General features: G+C 54.3%; 2 protein-coding genes across 3 annotated transcripts in view; one reads left to right on the top strand and one right to left on the bottom strand.

Moving 5' to 3' along the window:
• MINDY4 (MINDY lysine 48 deubiquitinase 4) overlaps positions 1–9452 on the bottom strand; it is a 141299-nt gene extending 131847 nt beyond the window's left edge. Inside the window, exons 1-5 of one of the 2 annotated variants that reach the window (XM_069729243.1) lie at positions 9296–9452; positions 5287–5406; positions 3230–3474; positions 2203–2416; positions 1603–1970 (exon numbers count right to left, since the gene is read on the bottom strand). In XM_069729243.1, coding sequence (XP_069585344.1) covers positions 1603–1970; positions 2203–2416; positions 3230–3474; positions 5287–5406; positions 9296–9358 — 1010 coding nt within the window. In that variant the 5' untranslated portion in view covers positions 9359–9452. The remainder of the gene's footprint in view (positions 1–1602; positions 1971–2202; positions 2417–3229; positions 3475–5286; positions 5407–9295) is intronic. The other variant, XM_069729244.1, reaches the window with a different exon arrangement.
• A 2141-nt stretch (positions 9453–11593) lies between these two features.
• Positions 11594–13109, top strand: LOC138643534 (uncharacterized). Its single transcript, XM_069732430.1, has 4 exons — positions 11594–11727; positions 11989–12153; positions 12742–12771; positions 12973–13109. Exons 1-4 carry the CDS (start codon positions 11693–11695, stop codon positions 13067–13069), a joined length of 327 nt encoding a protein of 108 aa, XP_069588531.1. The 5' UTR covers positions 11594–11692; the 3' UTR covers positions 13070–13109.
• The last annotated feature ends 429 nt before the right edge of the window (positions 13110–13538 follow it).

The raw sequence follows: 13538 nt of genomic DNA, 5'->3' as shown, positions 1-13538 counted from the left end.
AGAGTTGTCCTCCATCTGTGTATTACTACAACTGGAGGACGAGACCATTACACACGTCATTCAGAATTCTAAAAAAGCTGGGTGACTACTGCTGGGGTAAGGTCGCCCATGCAGACACTTGTCACCCGAAATCACCCACAGCTTTTCACTGCCCTGAGATGATCTATTCAAGGATAAACCTCTAGTGATTATCTGCATCTACAAACAGCTGTCACTGGTGCCGGCCTGGAGCAGCGCGGACCCCAAATCCAGTGTCTGCAGGAGAGGAACAAAGCAGCCAGAGACCACCCTGCAAAGTGCGCAAGGAAAGGTGAGCGAGCGGTGACATCTGGTGGCCACTACAGGAATAGCCGTGTACACACAACACAAGTAATGTATGTACACAGTGACTGCACCAGCAGAATAGTGAGTGCAGCTCTGGAGTATAATACAGGATGTAACTCAGGATCAGTAATGTAATGTATGTACACAGTGACTGCACCAGCAGAATAGTGAGTGCAGCTCTGGAGTATAATACAGGATGTAACTCAGGATCAGTAATGTAATGTATGTACATAGTGACTGCACCAGCAGAATAGTGAGTGCAGCTCTGGAGTATAATACAGGATGTAACTCAGGATCAGTAATGTAATGTATATACACAGTGACTGCACCAGCAGAATAGTGAGTGCAGCTCTGGGGTATAATACAGGAGGTAGCTCAGGATCAGTAATGTAATGTATGTACACAGTGACTGCACCAGCAGAATAGTGAGTGCAGCTCTGGGGTATAATACATGATGTAACTCAGGATCAGTAATGTAATGTATGTACACAGTGACTGCACCAGCAGAATAGTGAGTGCAGCTCTGGAGTATAATACAGGATGTAACTCAGGATCAGTAATGTATGTACACAGTGACTGCACCAGCAGAATAGTGAGTGCAGCTCTGGAGTATAATACAGGATGTAACGCAGGATCAGTAATGTAATGTATGTACAAAGTGACTGAACCAGCAGAATAGTGAGTGCAGCTCTGGAGTATAATACAGGATGTAACTCAGGATCAGTAATGTAATGTATGTACACAGTGACTGCACCAGCAGAATAGTGAGTGCAGCTCTGGAGTATAATACAGGATGTAACGCAGGATCAGTAATGTAATGTATGTACACAGTGACTGCACCAGCAGAATAGTGAGTGCAGCTCTGGGGTATAATACAGGAGGTAACTCAGGATCAGTAATGTAATGTATGTACACAGTGACTGCACCAGCAGAATAGTGAGTGCAGCTCTGGGGTATAATACAGGAGGTAACTCAGGATCAGTAATGTAATGTATGTACACAGTGACTGCACCAGCAGAATAGTGAGCGCAGCTCTGGGGTATAATACAGGAGGTAACTCAGGATAAGTGATGTAATGTATGTACACAGTGACTGCACCAGCAGAATAGTGAGTGCAGCTCTGGGGTATAATACACAGGATCAGTAATGTAATGTATGTACACAGTGACTGCACCAGCAGAATAGTGAGTGCAGCTCTGGAGGATAATACAGGATGCTATTCGGGATCAGATAAGTATTGTATATAGTATATACCATGTGTCTGATGGATGCACCCACCTTCTGGAAGTAGATGAACCTTCTCTTTTTTGCACTGGCTTTTGAGGTTTTTCTTGTTCTGCTCCTAATGATAGTTTCATTCTGAAGTCCCTGTAGGCGTCCGTCCCGGTCTCTTCCACTTCCCCGGAGGACCTGGGCGGCTGTTTAGTAACAGGCAGGAGGGTCGGGCTCCTGGGCGCAGAGTTTGTCGCAGTGGCGGCCGATAGTTTGGCAGTGAATTCCTTGCCCAGTTGCAGTGCGGGGCTCGGGGGGCTTTTCGCAGGCTCCCTGGTCATTGCTTGTTGGCCATTAGTCAGGGGATCGTCTTTGGCTTGGACGGACTGGTGAGAAGCAGAGGAACGTCTCTGCACCTTCTTTTTCAGAGAATCCTATGGAAGAAATAACCATGAGAAGGTCTTATAGACGGCCGGACCCTGGGAGTAAATCTGCTAATGTAGCGTCAGGGGATGTCTTGGGAAAACCGTGAAGGATGTGACGGCGCCGTATTTCTCGTCATTCGCTCCCTCACCCCTCAAAGAAAAAAAACCCCAAAACATAAATTATAAAAGAACTTTCTGGGACTTGTGTCCCCCGCGGAGGTTTCCTGGCAGCTGCTCTCACCTCCTGGGTGCTGGCTATAGGGCCAGACATCATCCCCCGTACCATCCTGCTGGACTTCGGCCTCGGAGCCTCGGCTGGACTTTCTGGTGGTCCGGACGTCTCCCCCTTCGGCTCTCTGGCGAGGAGGTTTCCTTCTTTTTCGGACTTTCTACAGTTGTCGTTTACGGCTCTGGGTCGCTCCTTACGACTGTACGCTGGGTCCTGACTTCCAGCCCTGTAAGACGTTGTGTGAGAATCCACGTATCGGCCACGTCGGTCACATTCATCCATACGGCAAACACAACAAAGAAAAAAAAAAAAACAATGCATTTTTAGGTGACCTCCCCACAAAGACACAATAAAAAGTGATCAAAACATATGTGTGCCCAAAATGTTATTGGGAAACAGATCTGCAGAAACTTAGCATCGCCGTTATCAGTGACCTGGACGCTAGAACAAAAGGAACAACACAATGAGGGCGCGGCGGGATCGTCTTCACTGCACTTGGAATTTGGATGGAAAAATAAAAAAGTTATCGAAAAAGGGGAGAAAAAAAACCAAAAGCACAAACAAGGCGATAGGTAAAATCGCACCTGGCTCGCAGCCCAATCACACCTGCACAGTGAACATCACATGCATTTTTGGGGTGTGGCCATGTAGCCCCCGCTGGACCACTGGGGGTCCTGCAGCCGGATCTACAATCCCAGACGTGGGGAACGTAGGTGCAGAGGTTTCTGATACAAAGCTCCATATCCTCAGCTTTGCTTTATACAGTTATGAAGAAAATGGACAGAAAGCTGAAAATCCAATCTGCTCACAGTTTCGGGGTGATCTGGGGGTCCTAGGTGGCGGTTTTCATAGCCCACCTGGAAATCTCTGCAGGAATTGACATGCTGAGGACTGCAGCCCTGAACCGTCTGAAAGGCTAGATGCCCGCAGGGCCACTAATCGGGTCAGGAGAAGCTGCGACCATCAGCACATGCAATACCAGCAGTGGCCACAAGGTGTCAGTACAGGGCGTGTCAGTACAGGGGGCAGCAGCCGCTACCTGTGGATTCGGAGGGTGGTACTGGATTCGGACACGGCGGAGCTCTCCCCGGCGTCCTCGTCGGAGAGGTCGTACACGTCTAGGTGGGAGGCCTCCGACTCCTTCCTCCGATTTCCTTTGATAAATATCTTCGTGGCCTCCATACCGTGGTCTCCGGTCATTTCCAACTTTTTATTTTTATCAAAACTTTCAAGAAAATACTTAGTGATGAGCTCCAGGAGGGTCTTCAGGGGTCTGTCAGCCAACTATGAGAAAAAAAATATTAAAGGGATTTTTAAAAACGTTATTATTTATAAATTGTCCTTGAGAAATCTGCACTACCATTCATGGCCACTACATCCCGTGTGGCGCTATGCTACTTCCTGGCCGCTGAATCACGGGGGGGTGATGACCTCCACCAATCTTATACTGATGAACTATGAAGTAGGGATGGGCGAACTCATGGATATTCCAGTCTGGCTAAACTTTTAAGAAAAGATCTGTTTGGGTACCAAAGCTGTACCCAAACTGGTACACGAAACACACTGGGGCCCAAGCGTCCGGCATTTCCCACGCTGTCATCTGTGTGACAGCGTGAGAAACAAGGGCTCTGATCGGCGGTACAGTGTAAGGTTCACACTCTGTCACACAGATGACAGCAAGTGAGCCAGCAGCTGTGACAGGCGGTAATGTTACCGCTGGAGAGGCGTCAGCTGGGGAGTAATACTCCCATCATAGTAAGCCTGTTCTCGCTGACAGCAGGCAACGCTGATGAGAGTATTCACCTGCCGGAGCCGGAGCATGGTGAGAAACATCTCAGTGTGATAAGTAACTAGTGCAGTGCGAGTGTAGCTTTTTGTACATGTATTCAGCGAATGGTGTTATTATTCTGGGAAGGGGTCAATATCCTTGAGGCTTCCCAGCCTATTACTATCAGCTCACAGCTGTATACTTAGCCTATACTGGTTATTAAAATGGCAGACCCCAAAAGAAAAATGAAGTGGGGTCCCCCCCCCCCCGATATTTAATAACCAGCAAAGGCGAAACAGACAGCTGCGGGCAGATATTAGTGGCCTAGGAAGGGGTCATGGATATTGGCCCCCTCCCAGACAGAAAACACCAGCCCTCAGATGCTACAAAAATGGCGCATCCATTAGATGCACCAATTCTGACACTTTGCCCGGCTCTTCCCACTTGTTCTGGTGCGGTGACAAGTGGGGTGATAGTTTTAAAGTAAAAATAAAAGTTATACTCGCCTGTCCGGCGATTATCCACGATGCTGATATCGCACCATGAGCACCAACTCTGCTACAGGTGACAGTATAAAGCTGACATCAACCCCAGAAATATTACCCCTCTTGCCACCGCCGCAGGGATAGTAGGAAAAGCCGAGCAAAGCGCCAGAATTGGGGCATTTAATGGATGATCCTTTTCTGGGGCAGCTGTGGAGTGTGATTTTTAAGGGGGGCAATATTCATGGACCCTTACCAGCCCCCAGATGTCTGCTTTAGCTTGGGTGGTTGTCAAAAAAGGGGGAGCACACGCCGTTTTTTTTTTTTAGTTATTTACTTACACAATTAAAAAAACAGCATGGGGACCCCTCTATTTTTGATAACCACCCAAGATAAAGCTGACAACTGAGGACTGCAGCCGTCAGCTTTACCTGCGCTGGTTATCAAGAATAGAGGATCTCCACGCCATTCTTTTCTTTCTTTAGTTTTCCACATGATTCGCCAGCCAATCACAGCCATGCCAATACTGGACATGGCAGTGATGGGGCCCGAAGGGCCCACACAGGAGAGCTTGTTGATTGGCTGCGCTGTAGACTTTCAACAAGCTTTGTTCGGGCTACTGAACCTGAACATTAACACGGACTTCCAGAAAAAGTCGGTATTCAGGATCCGCGCATGGACACTAAGTGTCTGGTATGGATCCCGAACTTTACCATTCAGCTTCGCCCATCTCTAGTCATCGACATCCAAGTGGTGGACAATCCCTTTAAGGTGCGGTTTATTATGATGAAATGTGAGGCGTGATGTCGGACGATTTGTCATCACACCGTCTGTTCAGCCATTCACCTTATTCTCCCTGTACAAGGCCTCCAGGTGCAGGACGCTCCGCAGCTCGTTCCTATTATTGATGCTTTGTGGGGAGCGAGGAAACTCCACCTCCAGAGCAGCGCTCGTCCTCTTCAGCCCCTGGGGGAGAAAATGGGGAGAGGACGGGGGGTCAGCCACGTCAGTGTCAGTGCTAGGTTATCCCGGATACTGGCACGCCGACACTCGGGTGCGGGAAAAGGACGACGCCGACACTCGGGTGCGGGAAAAGGAGGTGGACGACGCTGACACTCGGGGTGTGGGAAAAGGACGACGCCGACACTCGGGGTGTGGGAAAAGGATGACGCCGACACTCGGGTGCGGGAAAAGGACGACGCTGACACTCGGGGTGTGGGAAAAGGACGACGCCGACACTCGGGTGCGGGAAAAGGATGACGCCGACACTCGGGTGCGGGAAAAGGACGACGCTGACACTCGGGGTGTGGGAAAAGGACGACGCCGACACTCGGGTGCGGGAAAAGGACGACGCCGACACTCGGGTGCGGGAAAAGGACGACGCCGACACTCGGGGTGTGGGAAAAGGAGGTGGACGACGCTGACACTCGGGGTGTGGGAAAAGGATGACGCTGACACTCGGGTGCGGGAAAAGGACGACGCCGACACTCGGGGTGTGGGAAAAGGACGACGCCGACACTCGGGTGCGGGAAAAGGATGACGCCGACACTCGGGTGCGGGAAAAGGAGGTGGACGACGCTGACACTCGGGGTGTGGGAAAAGGACGACGCCGACACTCGGGGTGTGGGAAAAGGACGACGCCGACACTCGGGGTGTGGGAAAAGGACGACGCCGACACTCGGGGTGTGGGAAAAGGACGACGCCGACACTCGGGTGCGGGAAAAGGAGGAGGATGACGCTGACACTCGGGGTGTGGGAAAAGGACGACGCCGACACTCGGGGTGTGGGAAAAGGAGGAGGATGACGCTGACACTCGGGGTGTGGGAAAAGGACGACGCTGACACTCAGGGTGTGGGAAAAGGAGGAGGATGACGCTGACACTCGGGGTGTGGGAAAAGGACGACGCCGACACTCGGGGTGTGGGAAAAGGAGGTGGACGACGCTGACACTCGGGGTGTGGGAAAAGGAGGTGGACGACGCTGACACTCGGGGTGTGGGAAAAGGAGGTGGACGACGCTGACACTCAGGGTGTGGGAAAAGGAGGAGGATGACGCTGACACTCGGGGTGTGGGAAAAGGACGACGCTGACACTCGGGGTGTGGGAAAAGGACGACGCTGACACTCGGGGCGCAGGAAAAGGAGGTGGACGACGCTGACACTCGGGGTGCGGGAGGAGGATGACGCTGACACTCGGGGTGTGGGAAAAGGACGACGCTGACACTCGGGGCGCAGGAAAAGGAGTTGGACGACGGCGACAATCGGGGCGCGGGAAAAGGAGGTGGACGAGGCTGACACTCGGGGTGCGGGAAAAGGAGGTGGACGACGCTGACACTCGGGGTGTGGGAAAAGGACGACGCCGACACTCGGGGTGTGGGAAAAGGACGACGCTGACACTTGGGGTGTGGGAAAAGGACGACGCCGACACTCGGGTGCGGGAAAAGGAGGTGGACGACGCTGACACTCGGGGTGTGGGAAAAGGACGACGCTGACACTCGGGGTGTGGGAAAAGGACGACGCCGACACTCGGGGTGTGGGAAAAGGACGACGCCGACACTTGGGGTGTGGGAAAAGGACGACGCCGACACTTGGGGTGTGGGAAAAGGAGGTGGACGACGCTGACACTCGGGTGCGGGAAAAGGAGGAGGATGACGCTGACACTCGGGGTGCGGGAGGAGGATGACGCTGACACTCGGGGTGCGGGAGGAGGATGACGCTGACACTCGGGGTGCGGGAGGAGGATGACGCTGACACTCGGGGTGCGGGAGGAGGACGACGCTGACACTCGGGGTGCGGGAGGAGGACGACGCTGACACTCGGGGTGCGGGAGGAGGACGACGCTGACACTCGGGGTGCGGGAGGAGGACGACGCTGACACTCGGGGTGCGGGAGGAGGACGACGCTGACACTCGGGGTGCGGGAGGAGGACGGCGCTGACACTCGGGGTGCGGGAGGAGGACGACGCTGACACTCGGGGTGCGGGAGGAGGACGACGCTGACACTCGGGGTGCGGGAGGAGGACGACGCTGACACTCGGGGTGCGGGAGGAGGACGACGCTGACACTCGGGGTGCGGGAGGAGGACGACGCTGACACTCGGGGTGCGGGAGGAGGACGACGCTGACACTCGGGGTGCGGGAGGAGGACGACGCTGACACTCGGGGTGCGGGAGGAGGACGACGCTGACACTCGGGGTGCGGGAGGAGGACGACGCTGACACTCGGGGTGCGGGAGGAGGACGACGCTGACACTCGGGGTGCGGGAGGAGGACGACGCTGACACTTGGGGTGCGGGAGGAGGACGACGCTGACACTCGGGGTGCGGGAGGAGGACGACGCTGACACTCGGGGTGCGGGAGGAGGACGACGCTGACACTCGGGGTGCGGGAGGAGGACGACGCTGACACTCGGGGTGCGGGAGGAGGACGACGCTGACACTCGGGGTGCGGGAGGAGGACGACGCTGACACTCGGGGTGCGGGAGGAGGATGACGCTGACACTCGGGGTGCGGGAGGAGGATGACGCTGACACTCGGGGTGCGGGAGGAGGATGACGCTGACACTCGGGGTGCGGGAGGAGGATGACGCTGACACTCGGGGTGCGGGAGGAGGATGACGCTGACACTCGGGGTGCGGGAGGAGGATGACGCTGACACTCGGGGTGCGGGAGGAGGATGACGCTGACACTCGGGGTGCGGGAGGAGGATGACGCTGACACTCGGGGTGCGGGAGGAGGATGACGCTGACACTCGGGGTGCGGGAGGAGGATGACGCTGACACTCGGGGTGCGGGAGGAGGATGACGCTGACACTCGGGGTGCGGGAGGAGGATGACGCTGACACTCGGGGTGCGGGAGGAGGATGACGCTGACACTCGGGGTGCGGGAGGAGGATGACGCTGACACTCGGGGTGCGGGAGGAGGATGACGCTGACACTCGGGGTGCGGGAGGAGGATGACGCTGACACTCGGGGTGCGGGAGGAGGATGACGCTGACACTCGGGGTGCGGGAGGAGGATGACGCTGACACTCGGGGTGCGGGAGGAGGATGACGCTGACACTCGGGGTGCGGGAGGAGGATGACGCTGACACTCGGGGTGCGGGAGGAGGATGACGCTGACACTCGGGGTGCGGGAGGAGGATGACGCTGACACTCGGGGTGCGGGAGGAGGATGACGCTGACACTCGGGGTGCGGGAGGAGGATGACGCTGACACTCGGGGTGCGGGAGGAGGATGACGCTGACACTCGGGGTGCGGGAGGAGGATGACGCTGACACTCGGGGTGCGGGAGGAGGATGACGCTGACACTCGGGGTGCGGGAGGAGGATGACGCTGACACTCGGGGTGCGGGAGGAGGACGACGCTGACACTCGGGGTGCGGGAGGAGGACGACGCTGACACTCGGGGTGCGGGAGGAGGACGACGCTGACACTCGGGGTGCGGGAGGAGGATGACGCTGACACTCGGGGTGCGGGAGGAGGATGACGCTGACACTCGGGGTGCGGGAGGAGGATGACGCTGACACTCGGGGTGCGGGAGGAGGATGACGCTGACACTCGGGGTGCGGGAGGAGGATGACGCTGACACTCGGGGTGCGGGAGGAGGATGACGCTGACACTCGGGGTGCGGGAGGAGGATGACGGGTCGGTCGTTACACTGAACAGTAATTATCTGCGCTTTGTATCGGACCGCTGACATATGATGGTGGCCACCACAGCACCAGGGCGTGCGCTCTACAATACACACATTTATACAGAGCAGCTCCAGTGACACCACAACTCCCAGCATGCCCTGACAAGATAGGTGATGCATGCTGGGAGCTGTAGTGTCACTAGCGCAGTGGTCATACATGGCGTCCGTACCTTCCTGCTGAGAAACTCCCTCACCAGAGACGACGCCACGGCCTCTGTGAAGCTCTGCTCCATCCCCGGCGCTCCCCTCCCGGCCGCTCAGCACCGGCTCCCGGCTGCCTCCATCCCGGGATCCACTAGGCCCCGACCGTGTGTCGCCTCTGTTGTCATGGTGACGCGTGGTCTCACTTCCTCTCTGTGCTTAGAGCAGGGCGTGCTCGCCATCTAGCGGCCACTCCTGAGAGTGCCGCCTAATGTGCAATTCATTTCGTCTCTCTTCTTCCTTAGCCCCCACACAGCGTTAGCCGCCCGTGCCCCCTGCACCCCCCACACCGTGCACCATTAGCCCCCACACAGCGTTAGCCGCCCGTGCCCCCTGCACCCCCCCACACCGTGCACCATTAGCCCCCACACAGCGTGAGCCATGCCCCCTGCACTCCCCACACACCGTGCACCATTAGCCCCCACACAGCGTGAGCCGCCCGTGCCCCCTGCACCCCCCCACACCGTGCACCATTAGCCCCCACACAGCGTGAGCCATGCCCCCTGCACCCCCCCACACCGTGCACCATTAGCCCCCACACAGCGTGAGCCATGCCCCCTGCACCCCCCCACACCGTGCACCATTAGCCCCCACACAGCGTTAGCCGCCCGTGCCCCCTGCACTCCCCACACCGTGCACCATTAGCCCCCACACAGCGTGAGCCATGCCCCCTGCACTCCCCACACACCGTGCACCATTAGCGCCTGTTACAGAACCCCCAGCACCAAGAATATGTTATGCAGTGCAGCAGTATATATTATGTATAATAGGTTCCATGTGAAATGCATCAGTCCACAGTCTGCGCCCCTGGGCAGAGAGGACAAGATATCCCCGTTCTGTCCTCCCCCACCTTTGTAATTCCCCCAGTAAATACCAGCAGGCTCCGGCCCCCTGGCTATTGTAATGTATGTCTGGCCTGTTTTTTCTATTGGCCTGCCCTGTGTATCTGTGTTATATATTCTGTGTGCTGTAGACCCCGTTACAGCGCCCCACACAGCGTTAGCCATGCCCCCTGCACTCCCCACACACCGTGCACCATTAGCGCCCCACACAGCGTTAGCCGTGCCCCTTGCACTCCCCACACCGTGCACCATTAGCCCCCACACAGCGTTAGCCGTGCCCCCTGCAGTATACAGCCAGGAAGAATGCACAAAGGAAGCAGAGGACATGTGGTTTACAGTATGGAGCAGGCAGAGGGCAGAACTCACAGTATGGCCCAGAGTGGTGAGTAAGTCGGTGCATCAGCCTGATGGGAGATGTGAAGCCATGCAGTGATGCCGGCAGGTTTCATCTCTCTGCTGTTTATGTTCTTTACCCCGCACCTATCTTCTGTCTCTTTATAGGAAGTAGGCACTTCATCCTTTATTTTGTATTTTGTGGTTTGTTTTACTCACTCTGGGATCTCTTTCTATGTTCACACACTACCCTTCTGTAGGTTATTTTAATTTTGTTTTGCCTTCTGGTTCTTTAGGAGGAACGTATAGCGCTGAACAGATTTTCAGGTTCAACCTGGCATTGTCTAATCTGTGGTTAGGGCTCTCTCAGCTCACACAGGATCCACTAGGAACTGCGGGGTCAGGATCTCTAGTCTGTACAGGAGTCGGCAGGGTCAAGTGCAGTTTTTAGAGTGTTACCTATTTTTCCCAAGATTCTTTACTATGCAAAACTCAGGTGAAATCCGAATCTTACACAACATATTTTCAAATCCAGTCATATTCCAGAGATAAACTCAACTCATTTTCCCAGTCCCTGCCAAAGTCGAGAGCATTTTGATTGGTTGATCTGTTCCATGGATTGGTTATTGCTGCTTATGATGTCGCGGAATGTTGCAATTGTTGGCTCCACCCCCACATAGAATGTTGTGGCTGTTGGCTCCACCCCCGCATAGAATGTTGTGGCTGTTGGCTCGACCCCTGCACAGGACGACATCAGACACATCACACGCAGAGCTGACACTGCACTGAAGGTGACAGATATTACTGGAAGGTAAGTCTGCTCCATGCGCTGCCTCCATCGAGTCCATCATTATCATTATGCTCCTCCTCAGTCGTTGTATCTTCTTCGCTTTTCCTCTTTTACAGATTTGGATTTGAGATTTGGAGGGTGTCAGGTAAACCCATCTTTAATGTAAATGTCAATATGCCTAATAACCTAATACCAGAAAGTCGGGTCCGGTACACCCAGGATGAGGCTGGCAGTGGGTAACCCACCATGACGGACGCCCTTATGACTTTTCTGGGACCCAAATTTGAGTCCTGCTTCCTGCTAGGGGAGATCACCGCGTACAGCTCCTTCTGAATTTCAGAACGTTTTGGGCAGGTCCGGTAACCAGAGCGCCGTTTTCTATTTTAGGATAAGACCAGAAGATGGAGAAGGTTCCAAATCCCAAACTGGACATCATGTAAGTTATCAGTGTAGCATTGCCGACCCCACACCGCCACCGCCTGGGAAGGGGGGGGGGGGTCACAAACTTATTATTTCTATATTTCCTGCCAACACAGAACAACACACTGAGGATTGCTATGATGAATAACTGATACCCCACTATACATCCCAACCCATCTCCATATAATCCATGCCCCCCTCCCCCCACTTTTCCCCCCAAAAGTGGTCAGAATAAAATACCCATTTATTAACAGATTATAGACTTTCTTTCGTATAGTGAAAAAGATCCAAAGGAAGAGGAGAAGGAAGGTGTGGAGGAAAAGGACGAAGAGGAGGAGCAAGGTGTGAAAGAAGAGGATAAAGAGGAGGAGGAAGGTGTGAAGGAAGAGGACAAAGAGGAGGAAGGTGTGGAGGAAGAGGAGGCACAGGATAAGAAGGCAATGTAAGTCTATGGAAAAAATAGGACTGAATTGACACTGCTGGAGCACAGGATGGGGGGTTCCATATTTTTTAGCTTTGAGCTCCACTTATTTCAGTGTTGACATGACAAGACACAGGACAGACTCAGTGTATTGGACCTTGTAGATTGATTCCGAGGGTCGTCCTCCTCTCTTATTATCCACTTGAATCTTTAGGACACAACACAGATGGTGGAGACCCAAATATGTGAGAAGTCGGAGTAACAATAGCAGGAGAGTGATATTGCACATTTAGTCCACCATCGCTGCCACTAGGGGGAGCTCCCTGCATAGGGATGTATACAGCTCCCACTGGGCCCTATCATAAATCTTTATGAGCTGAGCTCCCCCTAGTGGCAGCAGCTAGATTTTGTTTTCTTTTTTGGTGGGGGGAGGTGGACAGGAGTTGTTATTTTATGGGGGTTTTGGCACTGGTGCCATGTGACACATATTTGCCCGTGTAGGGTTTATTGATAATCACTTCTTATCAGTTTTCATGACCTGCGCTGGTGGAGAGGAGGGTGATATTGTCCATGTTGGACTGTTATTAATCAATTCTTCTTCTCTCTCAGCAACAGACAGAAGAGAGTGCGACGATCGAGGTAAATACAGGGTTTCGGATGTCCCACACTTTTCTTCCATTAATATGAAGGGGGGAACCAAGTAACCAAGTAACAGAACCTCCATAATCAGCTCGTGTCTATAGGACCTGTGCCCAGATGAGATGACCCCCATCCGCCGCTCTCCTGCCCTCGGCCAGTGCTCGCCGCCATCACCACCAGTCCTGCTCTTGTGTCTTGTAGATTTCCCTGGAGCCTGTTCTGCTGCTTCAGGTTCTCCGGCCCTGACCGTCTGGAGATTACGGAGCCTAGAAGACGAGCGGAGTCCGAAGATGTCTGATCCCACGACGAAGCTGATGGGGCGAGATCAGACCTGTGGGCACTTGTGCTATTCAATAAACGCCTGGTTCTCCGTGTGACGGGCGAGTGCCTGGAACTTTCTCCACTACATATTGTTGGCACAAGTTTTGTCGCCGATGTGCCACCGACGCCACTAGATAAAGATTCTACAGAGTTCTAAGGTTATTGTACCTTCCCCCATTGTCCTGTGTTCCCAAAATGTCTCTCCCTAACAGAGCTTCTGACTTAACCTTAGTGCCCCATCACTTTACCCCTACCCTCACCTAATCCCTATCACTGAACCCCTGCCCTCATCAATATCCCATCACTGTGCCCCTGCCCTCACCTACATCCCCATCACTGTGCCCCTGCCATCACCTAATCCCTATCACTAAGCCCCTGCCCTCATCAACATCCCCATCACTGTGCCCCTGCCCTCATCTACATCCCCATCACTGTGCCCTGCCCTC

This window comes from Ranitomeya imitator, chromosome 6, assembly GCF_032444005.1.
Source record: "Ranitomeya imitator isolate aRanImi1 chromosome 6, aRanImi1.pri, whole genome shotgun sequence".
In the NCBI taxonomy this organism is placed as follows: Eukaryota; Metazoa; Chordata; class Amphibia; order Anura; family Dendrobatidae; genus Ranitomeya; species Ranitomeya imitator.
This window is presented reverse-complemented; position numbering and strand designations above follow the sequence as displayed.